Genomic DNA, 18,887 nt, shown 5'->3' with positions numbered 1-18,887 from the left:
AGAAAAGAAAAGAGAATAGATCTATATATGTTGCCATAGAAAAGGAATATATGACCAGCTAGTTCTTCCTCTGATGTTCTCACCATTCCAGGGCAGCTAGAGGCAGGCACAGCGAGGATGTTTTTCTTTTATTAAGTATTTTTGGTGTTGTAAGTGTTGGTAAAGGCCCTGTGTAAGCTGTCCTCAGGTCGTGCTGGCCGTGGTATCAGTATATCCAGTGTGTCTTTGTGTTACAAAAACAACCAGATAAAAGTTTTCCTGGTGTCATTAGTTCTATTTTTCTCTCCCCAGGTAATATAACCACAAGAATCCGAACCACAGAGACTGGCTCTGATGAAGCCATCAAATCCATCCTCGAACAAGCCAAAAGGGAGCTGCAAGTACAGAAAACAGGTACGGTCTCGTTTTGTCTCTGGCTCCTTCGATTTCAGAATTTAATTAAAACAATTGCCATGAGCTTTTTGGTCAGTTAATTATATCCTTAAAACCGTCAGTGTAGGTTTGAAGAGCTTTCTTGAGGGGTTTTATTGTTATTTAGTGGAGTTGTTTCTGTGTCTAAGACGTCCCGAGTTAAGGTCACACGTGTCACAGCATGGTGGGGTCTCTGCTCTGCACCCAAGGGAGTGACACTGTGGGATTTCTGAACACCTTTATCCCTGTGCAAAGCTCTGCTTTCTTTGCAGCCCTCCAGACCTGCAGGGGCACCTATAGAACCCTTTCCTCTCCCAGTTTGCTCCTTGGAAAGGGAATGGCTTCTGCTTTCTCTTTTCTCTGACTCAGACCCCAGGGACAGAACTGCTGGGAGAGGGAACTGATGGATTTATCGAGGTGAAGGTCACACTCTAGACAACAATTACCAGTCACACAGCACCACTGTACATCCTGTACCCAGATTATTATATAGGCAAACTCAGTTTTAACTGTTAGATGACTATTTTTGGTTACAGAATGTATTCAGTGAATGAACTGGCAAATCCTTTCCCAAAAAATCCATAGTTTAATGTCTTATCCTGAGAAAAGTTTAATTTCTCATTGTATGCTGTCATGTAATTAACATTTCTTCTGTTCCATAGCCCTCTCAGCTTTAAAAGAGTTCCTAGTATCGCTAATGGGCTGAAGTGGAAATTACTATACAATACTTCTGTTTTGTTTTTTAAAGTAAATACTGATTTACAGTTTTGGATATTAGCCTTTTCTTTGAAAACTAAGTTAATCTCATGGCAGAATATAAAAGACTAGTTAATATATGACCTAAATAATATGACCTTATACAAGAAATTATTGCATAGAGAAAAATATGGGCTGTGTGCAGGAAACTGCAAGCACGTTATCCAGTAACATGTTTCATCTGAGAACCTCAGACTTCCTTTCAAATATTAATTCAGCCTCAAAACTCCCTATGAAACCAGCAGATAAAACAGAAGAGAGAGTCTCACTGTCTTTTTTTCCCCATTTCTTAGCTTTTCATGTATTTTATAGTGCGTGACAGGAAGGAATGTAGGGAGGCAAATTCAGAAATGGATTCAGATGAGGCATAATAATATTACCAGAGTAATACATGGCATGTTTCAAATCTTATTTTGCTTTCAAACCACTTGCAGTGTGAGGGTTCCCTGGTCCTACCTAGCACTTCACTTTCCCTGTTCTCTGTAGAGTAGCTTTCAGAGGAATTGGTTTTGAAGCACTGGGGACCTCAGTGGAGATGGCCTTAAATAGAAGCAGATGCCATTGAAAAAAACCTCGTGGCTCTGCAGAGATAATTCCCCACCCACGTTCCAGTCTCTGCTCATCCCCAACTGCTACAGCACAGCCACCCAAATCTTGGTTCCCCACTGGAATACTGCATTTGGGGGTTGTCTCTGCTGAAAGCACCCGTGACTCCATCCCAGAGCTTTGGATAATGCAGAGGGTGATGACCAGGTGTCAGCCTGGCTTTGGTAGAGCTGTTTATTTCAGTGGTTGAGACCATGGAACAAGAAAACAGGAAGCAGGAGCATATTTAGCTTGTCAAATGAAATGATGATGATCTCTTCCTAAAGTTCTGGCTTTGTTGTAATTTGTGTGTTATGTTTGTGGAGTTAAAAGGACTCACCTTATTTATACTGTGAGAGGGTATTAATAGTCTGTCCAGGTGAATGCAGCTGTGTTCAGTTCTGTGTGTGTGTTAGATTCATTTGAGGAGAAAGAGAGAAGTGAAAGGTTAAATAACTCTATAAATACAACCATAAAATGTTATTGACCACTTGGGGGTGGGGGAGGAAGAGGGTGAAGGCTTGATTTTCAAAGGCATTTATTTGAAAATTTTTACAATGGTGGAAGTGCAAGTGGTCCCAGACTTGTGCAGCTGAGTCTGTGCGTGCAAACATCCAGCACTTTGGCAACTATCAAAATTTTCCAGTGAAGGACTTTGGAAATCTTACCTTATTTTGAAAAGTGCAAATCTTTGCTTAGTGAAAACTCCTCCCTCCCATCCAGAAATGTATTTCAGCCCTTTCCTTTTTTTTTTTTTTTTTTTTTTGTCTGTCAGGGAACTGTTTACAGTAGCACGTGTTGAATATAAAGCATATTCGTGTGTTGCATTTAGTCTTTTGGTTGTTTTTCATAGCTGAGCCGGCTCAGCCGCCTTCTGCCTCTAGCAGTGGCAATTCTGATGATGCTATTCGATCCATTCTGCAACAAGCCCGACGGGAAATGGAGGCACAGCAGGCTGCCCTTGAACCTGCCTTAAAAACACCACCTTTATCTCAAGCTGACATTTCTATCCTGTCCCCCAAACTAGTGTCTACACCTGCAATGTCTTCGGTTTCCAGCTATTCTCCTTTGGCCATATCCCTGAAGAAACATTCATCTGTCACTGATTCCAGTATCTCTGCATTGCAGAACCTCTCTGGGCTCAAAAAGGAGCCTCAGGAGGCACCTGTTTTAGAGCTTCATGGAATGAGTGATTCCGCCCAGGGTATGTTGAGGCATGTTAAAAATGAGTTGGGACGTGGTGGTGTTTGGAAGGACCATTGGTGGAATACTGTGCAGCATGAGAGAAGAAATGCAGCTCTTCCCGAAGATATAAAAGTTGAGGAAGCCAGTGGTGGAAAAGAAAAGGTCAGCAATCAGACTAGGCCAGATCGTAGCCAGCTCCAAGGACCGTCTTCTTCCGAGTATTGGAAAGAGTGGCCAAACGCGGAATCTCCGTACTCCCAGAGTTCTGAATTGAGCATGACTGGGGCGAGTCGCAGTGAGACACCACAAAATAGCCCCCTCCCTTCATCCCCTATCGTGTCCTTGTCCAAGCCATCCAAACCTTCGGTTCCTCCACTGACACCCGAGCAGTATGAGATTTATATGTACCAGGAGGTGGATACGATAGAGCTAACGCGGCAGGTCAAGGAAAAGCTAGCAAAGAATGGCATCTGCCAAAGGATCTTTGGGGAAAAGGTAAACAAGTGGTTCTCTCTTGTGTTGTCAATGTGCCCTCTGCTCCTGACGTGTGTGCCGAGCCCCGTTTAACGGAGGGGGATGTGCCACGTGTGTCTTACGGAAAAATGTTTTTGCTTCGTTGTGTTACGCATTTAAAATGAGCTCCCAAAGGAAAGCATTAGTTTCCCTGTGTTTGGGAATTGCAGGGGGTTTTGTACAGAGGTTGACTTCAGCCACTTGGAATTAGAAACGGGGCCCCGAGTTTAGAAACCTTGAAAGCTGAAGCAAACATTATTGAGGCTCAGTACTTCATGCTTAATGTAATGAATTCATGGAATACTTGAGCAATACCATTGTCATGACTGGAGAGTCTTAAATTTGTTATGAGTGAAGATTATAGACACAAGAGCATTTTTCCCTTTTTTTTTTTTTTTTTTTTTATTATTTGGAAATGTGCACAGGGGTATTTAAACAAACACATGGAAAATCCCCTACCTTTTCTTAGCCTGAAGTCAGGAATTCACATTTCTTATACCTGGTGCTTGGTATCTCAGTGTGCTCTGAGGCCCTTTTGAGCAATGTTTGATTACAGATACACGATGCCTGATAAGGCTCCCTGAAGTTCTCACACTGCGGGCCCTAAGCCTTGAGCACGTGGGATTTGGAGGGTCCCTGACCACCAGAAAACCCCTCCCAGGCTGTAAGAAGTGTTGGACATTTGCTGTTTCTGCTTCCTATAAAGAATTGAATCAATGTAATAGTATTATAGGAGCTGGCATCGCACTATTACCTTCGCACTAAAATGTAAAATGAAAAACCTGACCTCTTGGGGTCATTAAAGATCCCGTGGCAGCTTTCATTAAGTATGATTTTTAACTCCTCTACCTGTGCTGAATTCCAGGCAAGTAATTGCATTCTGCCTGTCTGCAATCCCCCCTCCGCTGCAGTCGACTGTGTTCTTAAATATTTACTTACATGGAGCAGCCACTGCTACAGGTGAAAACACACATCGTTATAATTCATACCCCAAAAATCAACCAAATATAGGCCTAGTCTCAAAAGTCCCAATTATTTTTGTTTGAGAACAAAATACATGCCAATCATTGCCTGTTTCATCTGCCTGTGTGTGCCTGGACTCGGTGTTTTTCCTGTTAAAGCTGATGAAACTATCTGACACGAAATATGAAAAGCATGCAAATCCCGCACCAGCCTGCTGCTGTCCTCATCCTGCAGGAAAAAAAAAAAAGGAAACACGGCAGGAAAAAAAAAAAAAAAAAGGCATTTCCATCTGAGTATCTACAGATGTCATTTTTGCAGTTTTTCTGATTGTCCACACGAACCCAATTTGAGCGATGCAGTAAAAGGAACCCAAAATGACTTAAATCACCCCCTTTCCACTTCCAGTGTGTTAACGTGCCGTTCTTGGTTGCTTCACTTCAGGTATTGGGGCTGTCCCAAGGAAGTGTCAGTGACATGCTCTCCAGGCCAAAGCCATGGAGTAAATTGACCCAAAAAGGCCGAGAACCATTTATTCGTATGCAGCTCTGGTTGAATGGTGAGCTGGGACAGTGTGTCCTGCCCGCACAAGGGCAGCAACAAGGACAAGGTAATTAAAATTCCACTATGTTGTTTGAGTTGAGGAGGAGGAAAGCTTTTTTTTTTTCTTTTTTATTCTTTTTTTTTTTTCCTTTTTCTTTTTCTTTTTTTGAAATTTACAGTAAACCAGCCTTGCACCGGTGTGCTGGTCCAGGCCTTATGGAAGTGGCAGCATCCACCCTGGCAGCCCAGCCAGTCCCTAAGGGAGCGTGCTGGGAATGTTTATGAACGAAGCGCTCGTTTATACGTAATTGATAAGCAGCAGTTATCAAGTTCCTGATTAGGGTGATATTATCTAGGCACGAATATGAGACGTAATTCTAAAAATTTTGGCCAAAGAGCTGGAAAACGTTGCGTGCTGTTTCCTAGGGCTGCATAGGGGATTTGGATTGTCCCAGGGAGAATATCGATTGCTGTCTCAGGAGGTGAGCTAGAAGAACTAAGCTCTAAAGGGGGAATGCTGTGTTGCAATTACACTTTTATTGTGGCTGTCTCTTACCCTAATTCCCATTGGCACAGAAAAGCCAGGCTGGAGTCTGGCCTCGGTCGTACCTTTATATGCCACTGACTTAACTGAGCAGAGAGCCCTTGCCAAGATCAGTTTGATATTTGTTGAGCCTGCTTACTGTTTAGTTTGTGGTTTGGCATCTCCTTTTATTGTTCCCTGATTTTCCTCTCCTCTCTTATCTAGTCCTTCACTCTGTGACATCATTACAGGATTCCCTACAGCAGGGATGTGCAAGCTCAGGTAATCAGCTGGTTTCAATGATTTGCTCTGAAATAATTCTCTGTGCTTTTGTTACGTTTCGTTTGCTTTGATGCCAAGAGGTTTCTCACATTGTGTTGTATCATACAGGAGTCCCTTCAATTTTTTTATTAATGCCATTAATTCCTCCTTCTCTCCTTGTTGCTATGGCAGAGGTAGGGAGTACACATATTTAGCTGCATATATTAGGTAAAGAGACTCTGTGTGATCTTGGAGATCATTGGCTCAGTAGGGGGTTTTTTTTTGCCATAGTTCAGCTTATCAATGTGACATGTGACAATGGCTGTAAAACAAGCCCTTGGTTTGTAATGTGATCCACATACTGCAGCTGCCTCACTCACTGGTAGGTTTTTTTCCACTTTCCTTTGCACAAAATCTGCTTTGTTAATTCCAAGGTGGGGAACACATCACGTTGTGTCTTTTTCAAGCTTCATTAAATATTCCAAGCTGACCTTTTTTTTTTTTTCTCCTTTCCCTTTCCATTTAAAAAAAAAAAAAAAAAAAAGAAGCAGATGCAGCAAAGCTGAGTGTCAGAGAAGTGAGTGGCTGAAGGTTTTAGAAGATGGCCACAGGATGGGAGGGAGGCTGGAACAGACCAGAACAGCTGTGTTCCTGCTGTTGGATACCAAACTCTACCCACACAGACTTTTACCAATTATATGCTTCACTTGACACAAACCACTCAGGCTGTTTTGTACTCTAGAAAAATACTTGTGCCTTGCTCTGTACTTACAGCCAGTGCCCTGTGTTGGAGAATTGCTGCATTTCAGGATACAGAGAGGGATGATTTGTGCTCCTATTCCACCTTTCTGCTATTCTGAAACACTCTTTTTCTCTGTAGCTTGCTGGCTTTACTCTTAATATCCCAACCAAACTGCTTTTTCTCTCTACTGGGAAACTATTTTGCATTCTAAAAGATTTTACTGGAAGAAAATCCGTGATGATATTCAGTCCACGTTTTTCTTAAGAAGAACAGTTCAAAATAAACAGATAAAACCAAAACCAAAAAAAAAAAAGAAAAAAAAAATGCCCCAAGTAAAAACAAGCCCTGAAAACAAAACCAAAATGGGAGAAAAAGATTTGCAATCATAGGGCTATTGTTGCTTATTGCCAAGCATTTAGGGAACATGGAAATTTCCTGTGATGGTTTGTTAAAAACATGCCATTGACTACTTTTTTTTTTTGTAGCATCAATACCGTGCAAGAGTGAAGTGTCACAGTTAGAAACGCCTCAGACAGCGTGGAAAATATGAGTAATTAATTGTAGCCATTTTAAGAGGAATTTGAAATCAGAGGAGCTGGGAAATGCTGCATTGTTATTGCTAATCATCATATTTATGACTAACTCTAATTATAAAAGATTGAAAGACAAGCCCATAGTATTAAAATCCGACCACCTTGTGGATTCCCAGGAGGTTTGCTGGGAGCTGAAAGTGATTTCCTTCAGGAAGTTCAGTTTTGCTGCCGGGATATTTTGTTCCCTCCCACACTCCCAGTCTTGTTTGTCAGTTCCTGCCCTTGAGCTTATATTTTGTGAGGAGACACGTTCCTATCAACTAATAAAATCATATTATTGATGATCGCCCTCCCCCGTTCCTTAAAACCCCCTCACAAAGGAGAACACGGGCTCGTGCCCTTTTCTACCTCCTCTCCAAGGATTAAAAATAGAATTGTTGTACAAAATGTTCTTTTCTTGGTGCCTTTCTCTGTGTAAAAGAATAAGGCAGGTTGTGACACCAGGCAGAACAAAAGAGCAAAACCAAGTTATTTGAATGAGGACAGGCAGTTTGGTAATTTCCTTTTATTAGCAGCTGTTCTGTAATTAAAAGCGCAGCAAACAGTTTGGAAAAGGTAATAATAATTATGCATTTGTGAAAGATCCACCACTCCAGGGCAGAGGGAAAAAAAAAAAAAAAAAGAGAGAGAGACAGCTCCAATTTTCTGGTCTTCTGAGACATTTCCCAGGAAAATCAAGGCAGAAAAGGTTGCATACTTGTAATTTTAAAACAGAAATTAATCAGAACAATTCTGAAACGAGAAGAGGTCTGGAGCCTTTTCCATGTAATATAATTGGCTTGGAACTTGTTGAATGCATGAAGGGAAAGAAGTGAAATTAAACTCACACACTCAGTGGCTCCTGAGTGCTTTGCCAAGAAGGTCTTCAGTGTACAGAGTGTCAACATGCATAGTAACGAAACTTTTATTAGCTGGGAGTATTTTCATTACCGTTTGGCACTATTGTATCAAACTAGCAAGATTTTCTGGATTTCTGACCCAGTTAGTTACACTTCTAGATCATAAGGTTTTGATTTACACCTAACCATGAAAATCTTGTCTTTTGTCCAGTAATTTTCCATTTTCACATATGGACAGATGGACCCATCAGTCTCTCATATGTGGGAATGAATGGATAAAATATATGTATTTTATGAAATTATATATAGAGAGAAAGAGGGAGAGAGCAAAGAGAAGCCAGGCTTGGTTTTCTTCTTTGGAAGCTATATTTATGAATTCTATGAAAAACAGTCTATACCAAAATGACAACCAGGTGTACACCTGTATTTTCTGCCTGTGACCTTCCTTCAATGCTTTGGTGATTTTGTGCAAGTTTCAGGGAACATGTTTTACACAAAAATGGTGTTTGTACCCTAGGTGGTCAAAAATAGTATTGCTGTGCCTTTTCTAACATTTTTTTTTCTGTGTATTTCTTTCCACCTAAATGCTCTAATGCCCTTGGGTAAATCTGCCTTTTTAATGATTTATGTGTCAAAAGCACAGACCAAATCACATGGAAAAAAAAGTTGAATTAGTGTCACCCAACTGCATCAGCATTTTTTCATGATGAATTTGGCCCTTATTTAGTTGCATTACTGATGATGGGAGCTGGGGTGGGTTTGGACAGTCGCCATGTGCCAGGAGAAGGCTTGGATATTTTTCTAAATACTTGTACTGTGTATAGCTTTTATTAGTTTGTGTTATTTTGGGGCCTTGTTCTGCGTGTCTATACGAGATTTAAGACAGAGTTTCCTTTTTGGTGCTGTTGATTTCGTGGCCGCTCCCAGGAAAGCTGAATTTTTATTCACTTTTGTCTTTATCCTCTGTGAAGGACATACACTCTCTATAATACTACATTAAAGACTTGCAAATACTCAGTGGGAAAAAAGACGTGCCTTTTTGGTATGTGTTTCTGTAAGGGTCGTCTTATGACCTAATGTGGAAATCTTCATTTGCCGATACAGCTGCGGGTGATCTCAGGGGATTTTGAATTTCCCTTTTGTTTGTCTTCCTTTCTGGGTATCATCCATCATTCCTAACCTCATGCTGCTTAGCAATAGTAACGCTCATGGGAGTTGAAGAAAGGATTATAACAGCATAAAATGGGGAGCTAATTAGAGCTTGTTTCAAAATCAGAATCTAGCTCGAGATAATTGCATATTATCTGGTGATTTAAAAACCCAAGATCTACTGTATTTAGATCAACTAAAATATGCATAAAAGCTTTCTTTTCGAAATACAACATTTGTAACAACAGGGAGATTACTTCTTATCATCCCTTGGGAAAGCAAATCTGAAAAAAATTGAGTATGGCTTGCTGTGCTTATGATGTTAACAGATAGAGTGGGGAATGATGGCAAACCTGAGTATCCATTGTATTTTTATTCATGTTATACATATTCCTGGAACATTTTTCAGCACAGAAGCTGCTGAGTGGGTAGGTAGTTCACTGTGTGCTGTGAGGATCTTTCCGTTTTCCTGATCCCAGGAGGAATGTATCACATTGGCTACTCTGGGAGAAACAAAGTCGGGAGGGAGTGTGTTTGGGGCTGGCAGTCCATATTCAGGAATACCATCCTCATGCAGTTATGGGAAGAGCTCACCAGCCACGTGGTGGCAGTGGAGAAGCTTCTACCCCCATTTCCTTGTGGTTCATGGTCATTTCTTTCATTGTACTGGTTTCTTCTGGGCAGGCAGAGCTGTCCAGTGGTGCTTGAGAGCACAGCTGGGATTAGCACATGGAGAGCTGAATTCTTAGTACCATGTGATCCCCCAAGGATCTGACAGATCTTCCCAAATTGGAGCTGGTTTTTGTTGTCGAATCAAAAAGATGAGAGAGATGTTTTTGCGGTCGTTTGCTGGCATTCCAGGTTAATAAAAATGTGTGACGTGAAATGTCTGTGGTTAATGTAGTCTGTGAAATGGAAGAGGAGGGACATCCCATGGCTCCAGCAGCTGAGTGGTTGGACTGCAGGAATTCCTTGCATAGATGGTTTGTGTTTGGTGACGAAGTTTTGAGTCTGTGGGTTCAGAAGGTCGTGGCCTTCTGTGCGAGGTGCAGATGCATTTTTAAAGTTCAGAGCTGAACAACTACGTCAGCCAAGCAGTTACCTCCATGCTGTCCCTGGAGCACACTGGTGTGTCCTGGTGAAGTTTCCACATTCCTCCTGTGTGGTTTGGGATTGCAGCTCGGAAACAGTTGGCCTTGGCTGTCTTATTTCAAACCATAGGATATCAGTTGGCTCCTCATAAGGGCAGCTGTTGTAGTCTGTCTTTAACGTGTGTGATCATATTCTGTGCCATTTCCATGACATTTGGACCATGAGAACCTCCCTGGCAGCCCTTCTGGTATCAATAAAGCTGGGAGAATCGCTGTCAAGGCACCTTCCTGGGACCTGGGAATGCAGCATGAAGCCAGTGTTTCAAGTTCATTCTGAACATAACATTGGATCTGAGTCCTGGTTATTCCTTCCTCCTGCTGAGGTCTCTCCTCCCCAGGCTGCCTTGCATGGCCCTGGTCCTTTTCCATCACTGATGCTTTGCAAATGGTCAGTATTTATGGAGAACTCCCTGTCTTAGTTGCATTCTTCTCTGTCCATTAAAGCACCCAGTCATTAAACTGGTAGAATATGACTCCATCCTCCCTGTGGTCACAGTTTTGCTGTTATAAAAGTGCTAAAGCAAAATACCTAATCAGAGAGTGAACACTGTTTTCTAGGCAGATATTCCTTGTGGCTGAATTACAATGACAAAACACCAACACACTCTTAGTGTTACAGCGAGGAGGAGACTTGTGCTGGATCCTGAAGACAAGTTTAGTTCACTCTGAAGTGCAGTTATGGGTTTCTAGCAGTCATTTTGGAGAATCTGTTGAGTTGAAGCTATGTTTTATTTTGGTGGGTAATTTGGGAATACGGGTCCTTTATGCTCAGTCCCCCTTGGTGTTCAGAAGATCCCCCACAGTAAGGAGCTCGTGTGCAGCTCTGCAGCAGCATTGAGCATATGATGCCTCACCCTCAAAGTCTTCATTTATAAGGTTAGAATTAATGAATTAATATATTTTCTAAGTTGTGTGGTAAAAGAAACTTCCCTTATTTCTGCAAGTCTTCTCAGGTAGTTCATAGAGTACCAGTTGCCATAATAGTTGCTAAGAAGTGGATGCAGTTAGTGAAAGCAACCATGGCCATTGAGTAGTGGAGCTCTGTAAGCTCCACTGTTGTTCGTTTCATTACTTATCACTTCATTTCATTAACTACCAGCATTTTCCTTTCCCTCTGCATGCGCGTTCAGAGACGAGCAGCCTCCTTTGGGGAGGGGGCCCACATCACCTCCCCTCCCTGCTGCCAGCAGAGGAGCTGGGTGGAAAAGGATGAGCTGATAACGTTAGAAAGCCAAATAGCAAAAGAACTGGAGCAGCACAGAGACACGAGCGAGGCTGTTGCTGTTGTGCTGCGGTGCAGGAGCGCCGGGCAGCTCCAGGGAGGGTCAGGAGCTGGGGCGATGGCCGGGATCTGTCCCCAGTGGGCTGGCAGCTGCAGAAGGGGTCAGAAAGGCTCTTTTCTGAAGGGAGCTGATATTTTTTCTGTTGGGAATAGAAGACTCTGGCAGCTGGCAGAAGCTCATGTTGGTCTTCTGGTTGCTTGTGGGGAAAGGAGGGGGCTGCAGGTCCAGCCCCGTGGCCACCGGCGGGATGGAAATGGCCATCGTGGCCGTCCCCGGGCGACAGCCCAACTGCTGCTCAGCAAATTACCAAATGAGCCTCTGCTGGATGAAAATTACCTTGCTTTCAATTCAAAGAACAGATAATGGGCTATTTTCCTCCCAAAATACTGGGAAAAAAAGGTGTGTGAGCACCGAACTTGCGGGTTGTTATTTCCATCTTATAATGGGGATGAAAATCCTCTCCACCGAGCAGCCCTGAAACAGGGAAATAAACAGCCTGTTCTGATTATAGGGTTATATATTGCTTGATAGCAAATCATTCCCAAGAAGAAAAAACATAATATTACCAGAAAATTAATATCTTCTAAGTTACCTTCTAGGCTGTCCTTTGCATTAGGGTGCGAGAAAAACTGATGGATTTGTCTCACCTAATTTGATGGGTGTTGGAGGCTTTTTAATTTGCCAGCAGCCATCCAGGGAAACAAATGAAAGAATCCAGTGATTATTTGAAATCTGATGAGAAACACAACTTGCATTGAAAACAAAGCAAAGTGGGTTTGAGATCAAATTTAAATAAAAGTGGAAAATAGGAAGATGTGTGATTAAAAAACCAATGACAGGAGAGAATGTAATAAGAAGAAATGTAAAATAGGCCTGATAGTACATGTCCAGTATTTATACTTATCAAAGATGTTGCTGATAGCAACTTACCATAGAATCACAGAATGGTTTGGGTCAGAAGGGGCCTTAAAGCTCATCTCATTCCAACCCCTGACAGGGGAAGCTACTCCTTCCCCTAGACCAGGTTGCCCCAAGCACCATCCAACCCGGCCTTGAACACTTCCAGGGATGGGGCAGCCACAGCTTCTCTGGGCAACCTGTGCCAGGGCCTCACCACCCTCACAGGGAAGAATTTCTTCCCAATATCCAATCTAACCCTGCCCTCTTTCAGCTTGAAGCCATTCCCCCATTGTCCTGTCCCTCCATGCCCTTGTGAAAACATCCTTCTCTATTCTCTGGCATGAGATGGTCCCTTCTGGTCTCATCTCCAGAGCCATCCCCCCTTTCCAGGAGGGGGCTGCCCCTCGGCTCCTCTGCCTGGTTCACACACGAAGGAGGTGTGAGATTCACCAGGGCTGGGGTTTGTGTTGGTTTCTCTCTTTTACCCCTCTGGAACTTGGGTCCTAAAAATAGTGCAAGTTTGAACTGGCAGATGTTTCATTTGTCCTTTACGAGAGGACCAAAATTAGCCTCTCATTTGGCACCTAAATAAAGCAACTTAACTGCCTTTATGCGAACTTTGCAATTACTGTCTATTGAAGTTGCAACATTTTGTTGTGTTTGATGGGGAAGGGCATTATGTAAGCAACACCAGCACCTAAAAAGCCACTAGACCTTGAAAGAGAGAGGATGAACACGAACGAGCCCAACTGGGTTTTTTTTTGGGGGGGGGGGGGTTAGTTTGAATGGTTTGGATTTTTTTCACTTTTTCTGATCCGAGACAGGTGTTTTCCCTAATGAAGGTTTCATTTAAAAAAAAAAAAAAAAAAAGGCAAAAGTACCTTGGAAATGCTCAGAGAGCTGTCTATTGTAAAGGTAAAAAACATTAATAAAAGGACAGCAATGGTTTCTCTAATTTTCAGAGAAAAATCTGCACAGAATGCCTGAAGCTGGGTTAGCAGTGGGACTCCCCAGGGGCAACAGAAAGATGTTATAATCAATTACCACATCATAACACTGATGTATGATAATTACTGAGTGTTCCTCCTGAGATAGTGCAGCATTTGGCTGGGATGCGGCTCTTTCATGGTCCACTGCCTGATTAATATGCAAATAATAGGCTGATTGCATGATGAATGCAGAAAATGAGTTCGCTGATAACGTGAGCACCGAAGCGGGAAGATGATAAATTACTTTTACTGACTGTCCTACATTAAGTACCCTTTCTCAACAATTTTATCACAAATTAAGTAAAGCAGTATGGAGAGATTATGAGGATGTGTAAAATAATGTACCTTAATAGCTTTTATAATATTGTTGCATACAATGTAAATGTCATTTTGTTTCAGTACTTTACCCCCGTGCTCCTCCGAAAAGGAGTTCCTTTAGTGCAGCACTGCTCAGGGTCACTCTTTTCCTCAGCTGCTTTCCTCTAAGATGAGGAACAACCCACTGTGCTGGGGATGGTAGATGGGATTCTCTGTTGGGAAGGAGGGAAGGCGGTCATTAGCCTTGGATCCATCCCATATGGATATTGCCTGTGGCAAATGAATGTCCACATTGTTTAGTGGGGGAGATATATTTAAATGCAGTGCACAGAGCACATATGCATTCTGCTTCACACTCTGCTCCAGAGCAGACAAGAGGTTAAAATCTCAAAGGAGGAGGTAGAAATACCTTCACACTCCGGGTCGGGACAGAGGAGGATAACAAACAGTCATAAAATTGGTGCCACATTGAAGTTAATTTAACACATTAAATCAGAAAGTCAGCAAGTCAACAAAGACACCCCAAACTGCAGCAGAACCTCTTCTTAGGGGCTCTAACTCTGTTTTCCAAAAGCTATTGTGCACACGTTTATCTTGGTTATACTAAAAATATAACACTGTGGGGTTGTGGCAACTTGATTGATTGCTTCTATGACATATTTGTTTTAGCATTCAGAAAATCCTTAATAAAGCTTCTGCACACAAGCTGGTTTAATAATAAGGTTATTGAAAATATTTTCCAGCAGTTATTTCTAAATATTGATTTCAGGCTAAGTTACGGAAACACGAAAACTGTGAATATTAAATGAAGATTGGCAGAGTAGGGCAATGTCTTTTAAAGCAGCCATGATTCTGCCATTAATCACCTAATTTAAAATACGGTTTATTTTTAGAAAGGGGTTTTTAATTGCTTAAAGGTGATCTGTAAAGCCAAAAAAATTATCATTCAGCCTCTTCAATGCCTAGACCCCACTTTTGTCTCAAGAATCTTAGAATCCTGGAATGATTTGGGGCTGTCGGCCTGACCTGAGCATTGCTCTGATGTTTGTGTGTCTACATCTAGCTAAAAAAATCTCAAGGTTTCCCCCCCCCCCTTATTGTAAAATAGTGCTCAGGATCATGGCTGTACAGAGGCCTCATCTTCCTTGCAGACCATTGCAAAAATGTCTCTTAATTCTTCTTATTTGAGGGTTTTCTCAGGTGGTGTGGTTGTATCAGGGCTTGATACGTCTGTCTCAGAGTTCGATAGGTCTCAGCACAACATTCCACTTTAGTTGATTAATTCCAGTTGTATTTTCCTGCACGAGATTCCAGACATCCTGGATGCTCAGGCTGCCCTGAGGAGCAATCAGTTCTCCCCCGTCCTCCTAACTCAGTAGATGTTTGATAATTTCAGTTTGTGTAACCTTAACATAGGTTTTAACATAGCTTTGGCCACAATAGTGGGATTTCTAAGACTCTGAGGGGTTTGTGGTTGTGGGTTCATTGAAGAGAATTGGTTGCCCAACTTCCCAAAGAACTTTTAAACTGTAAATCTCTCCTCATGAACCTGTCACCAGCTCCCATCTTACTTGCTCTTTTCTGAACTTCATCTGATTTCTCCAGCTCCTTCTGCTTTCCAGAGCAGCTGAAAACACGTTTTTTTCATACAGGGCCAAAGCTAATACAGTTGTAGAAAGTGCAACATAAAATTGCAACAATGCTGTGTAATCCTTCAGCAAGACTCAGCAGCAGGTTTTTTCAGGTATTTCTAACATCTACTCTGATTATTCAGTTTTATGTGCTCCTGACACTTAACATATACTAATATGCAGAGTGGGAACCTTTATTTTTATACTAGCCCAGTAATTCCAGAGTTAACCAAAGCTGGTTCCTCCCCTTTCAGTGCAGACACACATACATCTGCACCCTTTCCTAAAGGAGTTCTCCTTTGATCCCTCCCCTCATCCACATAAAATCTCCCTCTGAGCCAAGACCCAAAATAACATTTTCCCCAAAGTTATAATATTTATGAAACAAACAAACAAACAAATTCTCCATGGTCAGAGTGGGAATCTATAATTGTAACTCTAACAAGGCCTTGCAGCTCTGAGTGCCTTTACCTACGTATTTCCCATCATTATATATGCAAACTGCAGGGAGGTTTGTGTACTCCCTACATAGAAGTGGGGGAGTTTATAACTGTGGGGAGGATCATATTTTTATAAGCCACATTAATTTGCAAATTGTGACTAGGCAAGGTTCACTCACTTAGAGTAAATCCACCGAAAGCACTACCTGGGAGAAAGTGCTTTCACGGGTATTTTCGTTAATTAGTCAGAAGAGGGATGAGTTGTAGTGCTCTCCCACAAATGCTGCTCAGCTTTATTACATAGTTCAGACTTGTGCTGCACTCACTGCAATGAGGAGAGTTGTTATTATGGTGCTTTAGAAGATTAAGTTTAGAATACTAAATTCTTTTCATCCCTGGAAGTGTCCAAGGCCAGGTTGGACGGGGCTTGGAGCAACCTGGGCTAGTGGAAGGTGTCCCTGCCCATGGCAGGGGGTTGGAATGAGATGAGCTTTAAGGTCCATCCCAACCTAAACTATTCTGTGATTCTACCCTGCAGAGGCAGCCATGGCTAAAGGTAAAATTAGATAGGAGGGAAAAAATCTCTCCCTGAAGTTTTCAGACTCCAGGAAATTGAACACCACAGTTGTCCTGAGGATGCTGATCAGCTGTGTGGGATCAGGCCCTGATTCTCAGGACAGCATACCCCGGGTTTTGGTCTGTAAATTGGATGGAATGGGCAGCCTCATCATCGGGGAAAACAGAAACTAATCCAGTCCCAGTGTGAGACACTTTGATCTCAGGCAGCCTGCCAGGTCTGTTGTTGTCCATTAACTTATCGGCACGAGGAGGTAAATGCAACCCTAAAGTAGCAAATGCTCTTTTAAGAGGTTGCAGAGAAATCTCCTGTCCATGTTTGTCTACTTTCATCTCCCCTATTAACGTGCCAAAAAGGGAGCGAGCAGAGCCCGGGATGCTCTGGTGCCTGCTGCTCCACCAGGCCCAGGACATGGCCGTTCCCCCCATTCCTCCAGAAAGAACTTTGAATTTGCCTGGTTTGGCATAAACCTGGAGCCTGAGCTTTGGACACTGGGAGAAGTGGTGCATCAAAGCAAGCGCCAGTGAAATCGTGTTTGGGTTCTTGTCGGAATGTCACAGAGTACCCTGTCATTTTGTTTTAGCAACTTGTCCTTCCAAATGCACAGTTCGCCTTATGGCATGCCAGCAGTAAAAATGTCACTTACAATAATTACTTTTTGGTGAAAATGCTTGCTGACTTCCTACCTTCAAGCTGTTTTTTACACAGTGGGGAGATAATAAGAAATGACTTTATCCTGACTGCTCAAATGAACACTAAATGGAATTTAGGTTATTATTACTGCAGATAGAGGACTGCGTATTGAAATTTAAATAGTGGATCAGATAAACTACTGAGATTTGTCTCTGAAAATTATAGTGGATCTGCTTTTTCAATCCACTTCGCTCTGAAATTTAAGGCAGCTGTTGTCTGCCTGCTGTCTTTAGAATATAATATTTTTCATAATCCTTTTAGAGGCCCCTGAATACCTTCTGTGTTTTGCATGGTCTTCCCCAACTTCACCGTGTTCTGTACCTCATTCCCCTTGAGTCCTCTTGCAGTTTATTAGCTAAGCCTGTGATAGCAGCAGAGGTTGGACAGGTTATTCTCCCTGCAGTTCCAGAAGTACGGGGTGTCTTTATGGATGGGCAGGTGTGCGGGGAGGAGAGGCCTGGAGCATTGGGCTTGTGGTTTATGCTCAAAAATCCAGATTATCTTGTTCAAATCTTTGAATTTTTGATTTACAAGTGGTCGTGAAGTCAGTTTGCTGTCAGAGGTGAGGCAGGGTCTGAGCAAAAGTAGCAAACCTGCAGCTCTCAAAACGCATACAAGGAATTCCACTGGAGGAATCCGTCCGTGCTGGCAGATGTGATGCCTCTGGGACTGGTGAAACCAGATCCGTGTCTCAACTCCACTCCCTCATCCGGATACCTGTGTTGAGGGGGATACACTTGGGACTGGTGTCAGGTCTTGTAGATGTCTGTGATTTTCTGGGGAGGTTGGAGCAGGAGTCACCTGCAAGTCTTTGCATCCGAGATGTCCTGAGCCTCAGAGGAGCCTCCAGCTGAGCTGTGCTCTGGATCTGAGCTGTGCCGGTACCAAGGGGTGTGTTGGAAGCCTTCCTGTGGTCAGAAGAGTTCCTGTACATCACAGAAATGGTCCTTCCTGACCAGTGCCCTCCAGTTTTGCAGGATAAACTGAATGTCTCTGCTGAGTTCCTGCACAGAGTGGGGTGATGCTCAGGAGCACTGCGGGAGGGGAGCCCTGTACAACCTGTGATTCCTTACACACTGTAGGGATTTTGTCACATTATGGTGGCAGAACATGAACAGACCCTGTAGAGGGATGTGTCAGGCTGATATTGTGTTGGGAGAGGTGTTTTCAGGTAATCTGCAGGCCACCAGTGGGACAGTCAAGCAATTGAGGACCCAGGGCTGGCCCCAGCATGAGGGTGGGAAATCTTGTAGTTGGAGAAGAGTAAGAAAATCTAATGTGGAATTCAGGAAAACCACCACAACCAATTAATTGAGACCAGAACTCTGTTTTCAGACTTTCTCCCATTTTCCAAAACACTGTCATGACAGAAGCTCTGGGGAAGGTGTAGGGGATGGATGGGACCAAAGCAGTGTTTGGTTTCGTCCGTTGTGCAAGGGAATGCAAGGCCACAAAAGATTTTTTTGTGTTCATATAACCAAGGCAAGGTCACTTTGTTATGGTTCTCAACCAGTGTTTTAAGATACTCAGACAGATCCCAGTCCTATTTGCTAAATTGTTTGCAAAATTAGTTTAGTTTCTTAACAGATACTAAGGGGAGGAGAGGGGAATGGGCAGGCTGTGATGATGATTCGGGGTGTTGTTGCAGTAAGAGGGTAATTCAAGCAGCAATATTATATTGGGGAAATAATGTTTAAAAAGAAAATCAGAAGGTGTTTGTGTAATGTTGACTTTGTTTCCATCAATTTATACATCTTCGCTTCGGATTGTGTGTCCCTCTCTAGTACTGTAGTAGGAAAAAACAAAAGAGAAGAATTTCCTGACTTAAGAATAAGGCCCATGTGT

General features: G+C 42.7%; 1 protein-coding gene across 8 annotated transcripts in view; it reads left to right on the top strand.

Moving 5' to 3' along the window:
* Nucleotides 1-18,887, top strand: part of CUX1 (cut like homeobox 1) — a 271,777-nt gene that overhangs the window by 202,775 nt on the left and 50,115 nt on the right. For 4 of the 8 annotated variants that reach the window (XM_027664418.1, XM_027664416.1, XM_027664419.1 and 1 more), the window contains 4 exons: nt 292-393; nt 2,606-3,432; nt 4,855-5,020; nt 5,702-5,758. The exons of 1 other annotated variant lie outside the window; for it this stretch is intronic. In XM_027664418.1, coding sequence (XP_027520219.1) covers nt 292-393; nt 2,606-3,432; nt 4,855-5,020; nt 5,702-5,758 — 1,152 coding nt within the window. The remainder of the gene's footprint in view (nt 1-291; nt 394-2,605; nt 3,433-4,854; nt 5,021-5,701; nt 5,759-18,887) is intronic. 3 more of the 8 variants (XM_027664423.1, XM_027664417.1, XM_027664421.1) reach the window with 2 other exon arrangements.

This window comes from Corapipo altera, unplaced genomic scaffold, assembly GCF_003945725.1.
Source record: "Corapipo altera isolate COAL_440 unplaced genomic scaffold, ASM394572v1 181b, whole genome shotgun sequence".
Classification (NCBI taxonomy): Eukaryota; Metazoa; Chordata; class Aves; order Passeriformes; family Pipridae; genus Corapipo; species Corapipo altera.
This window is presented reverse-complemented; position numbering and strand designations above follow the sequence as displayed.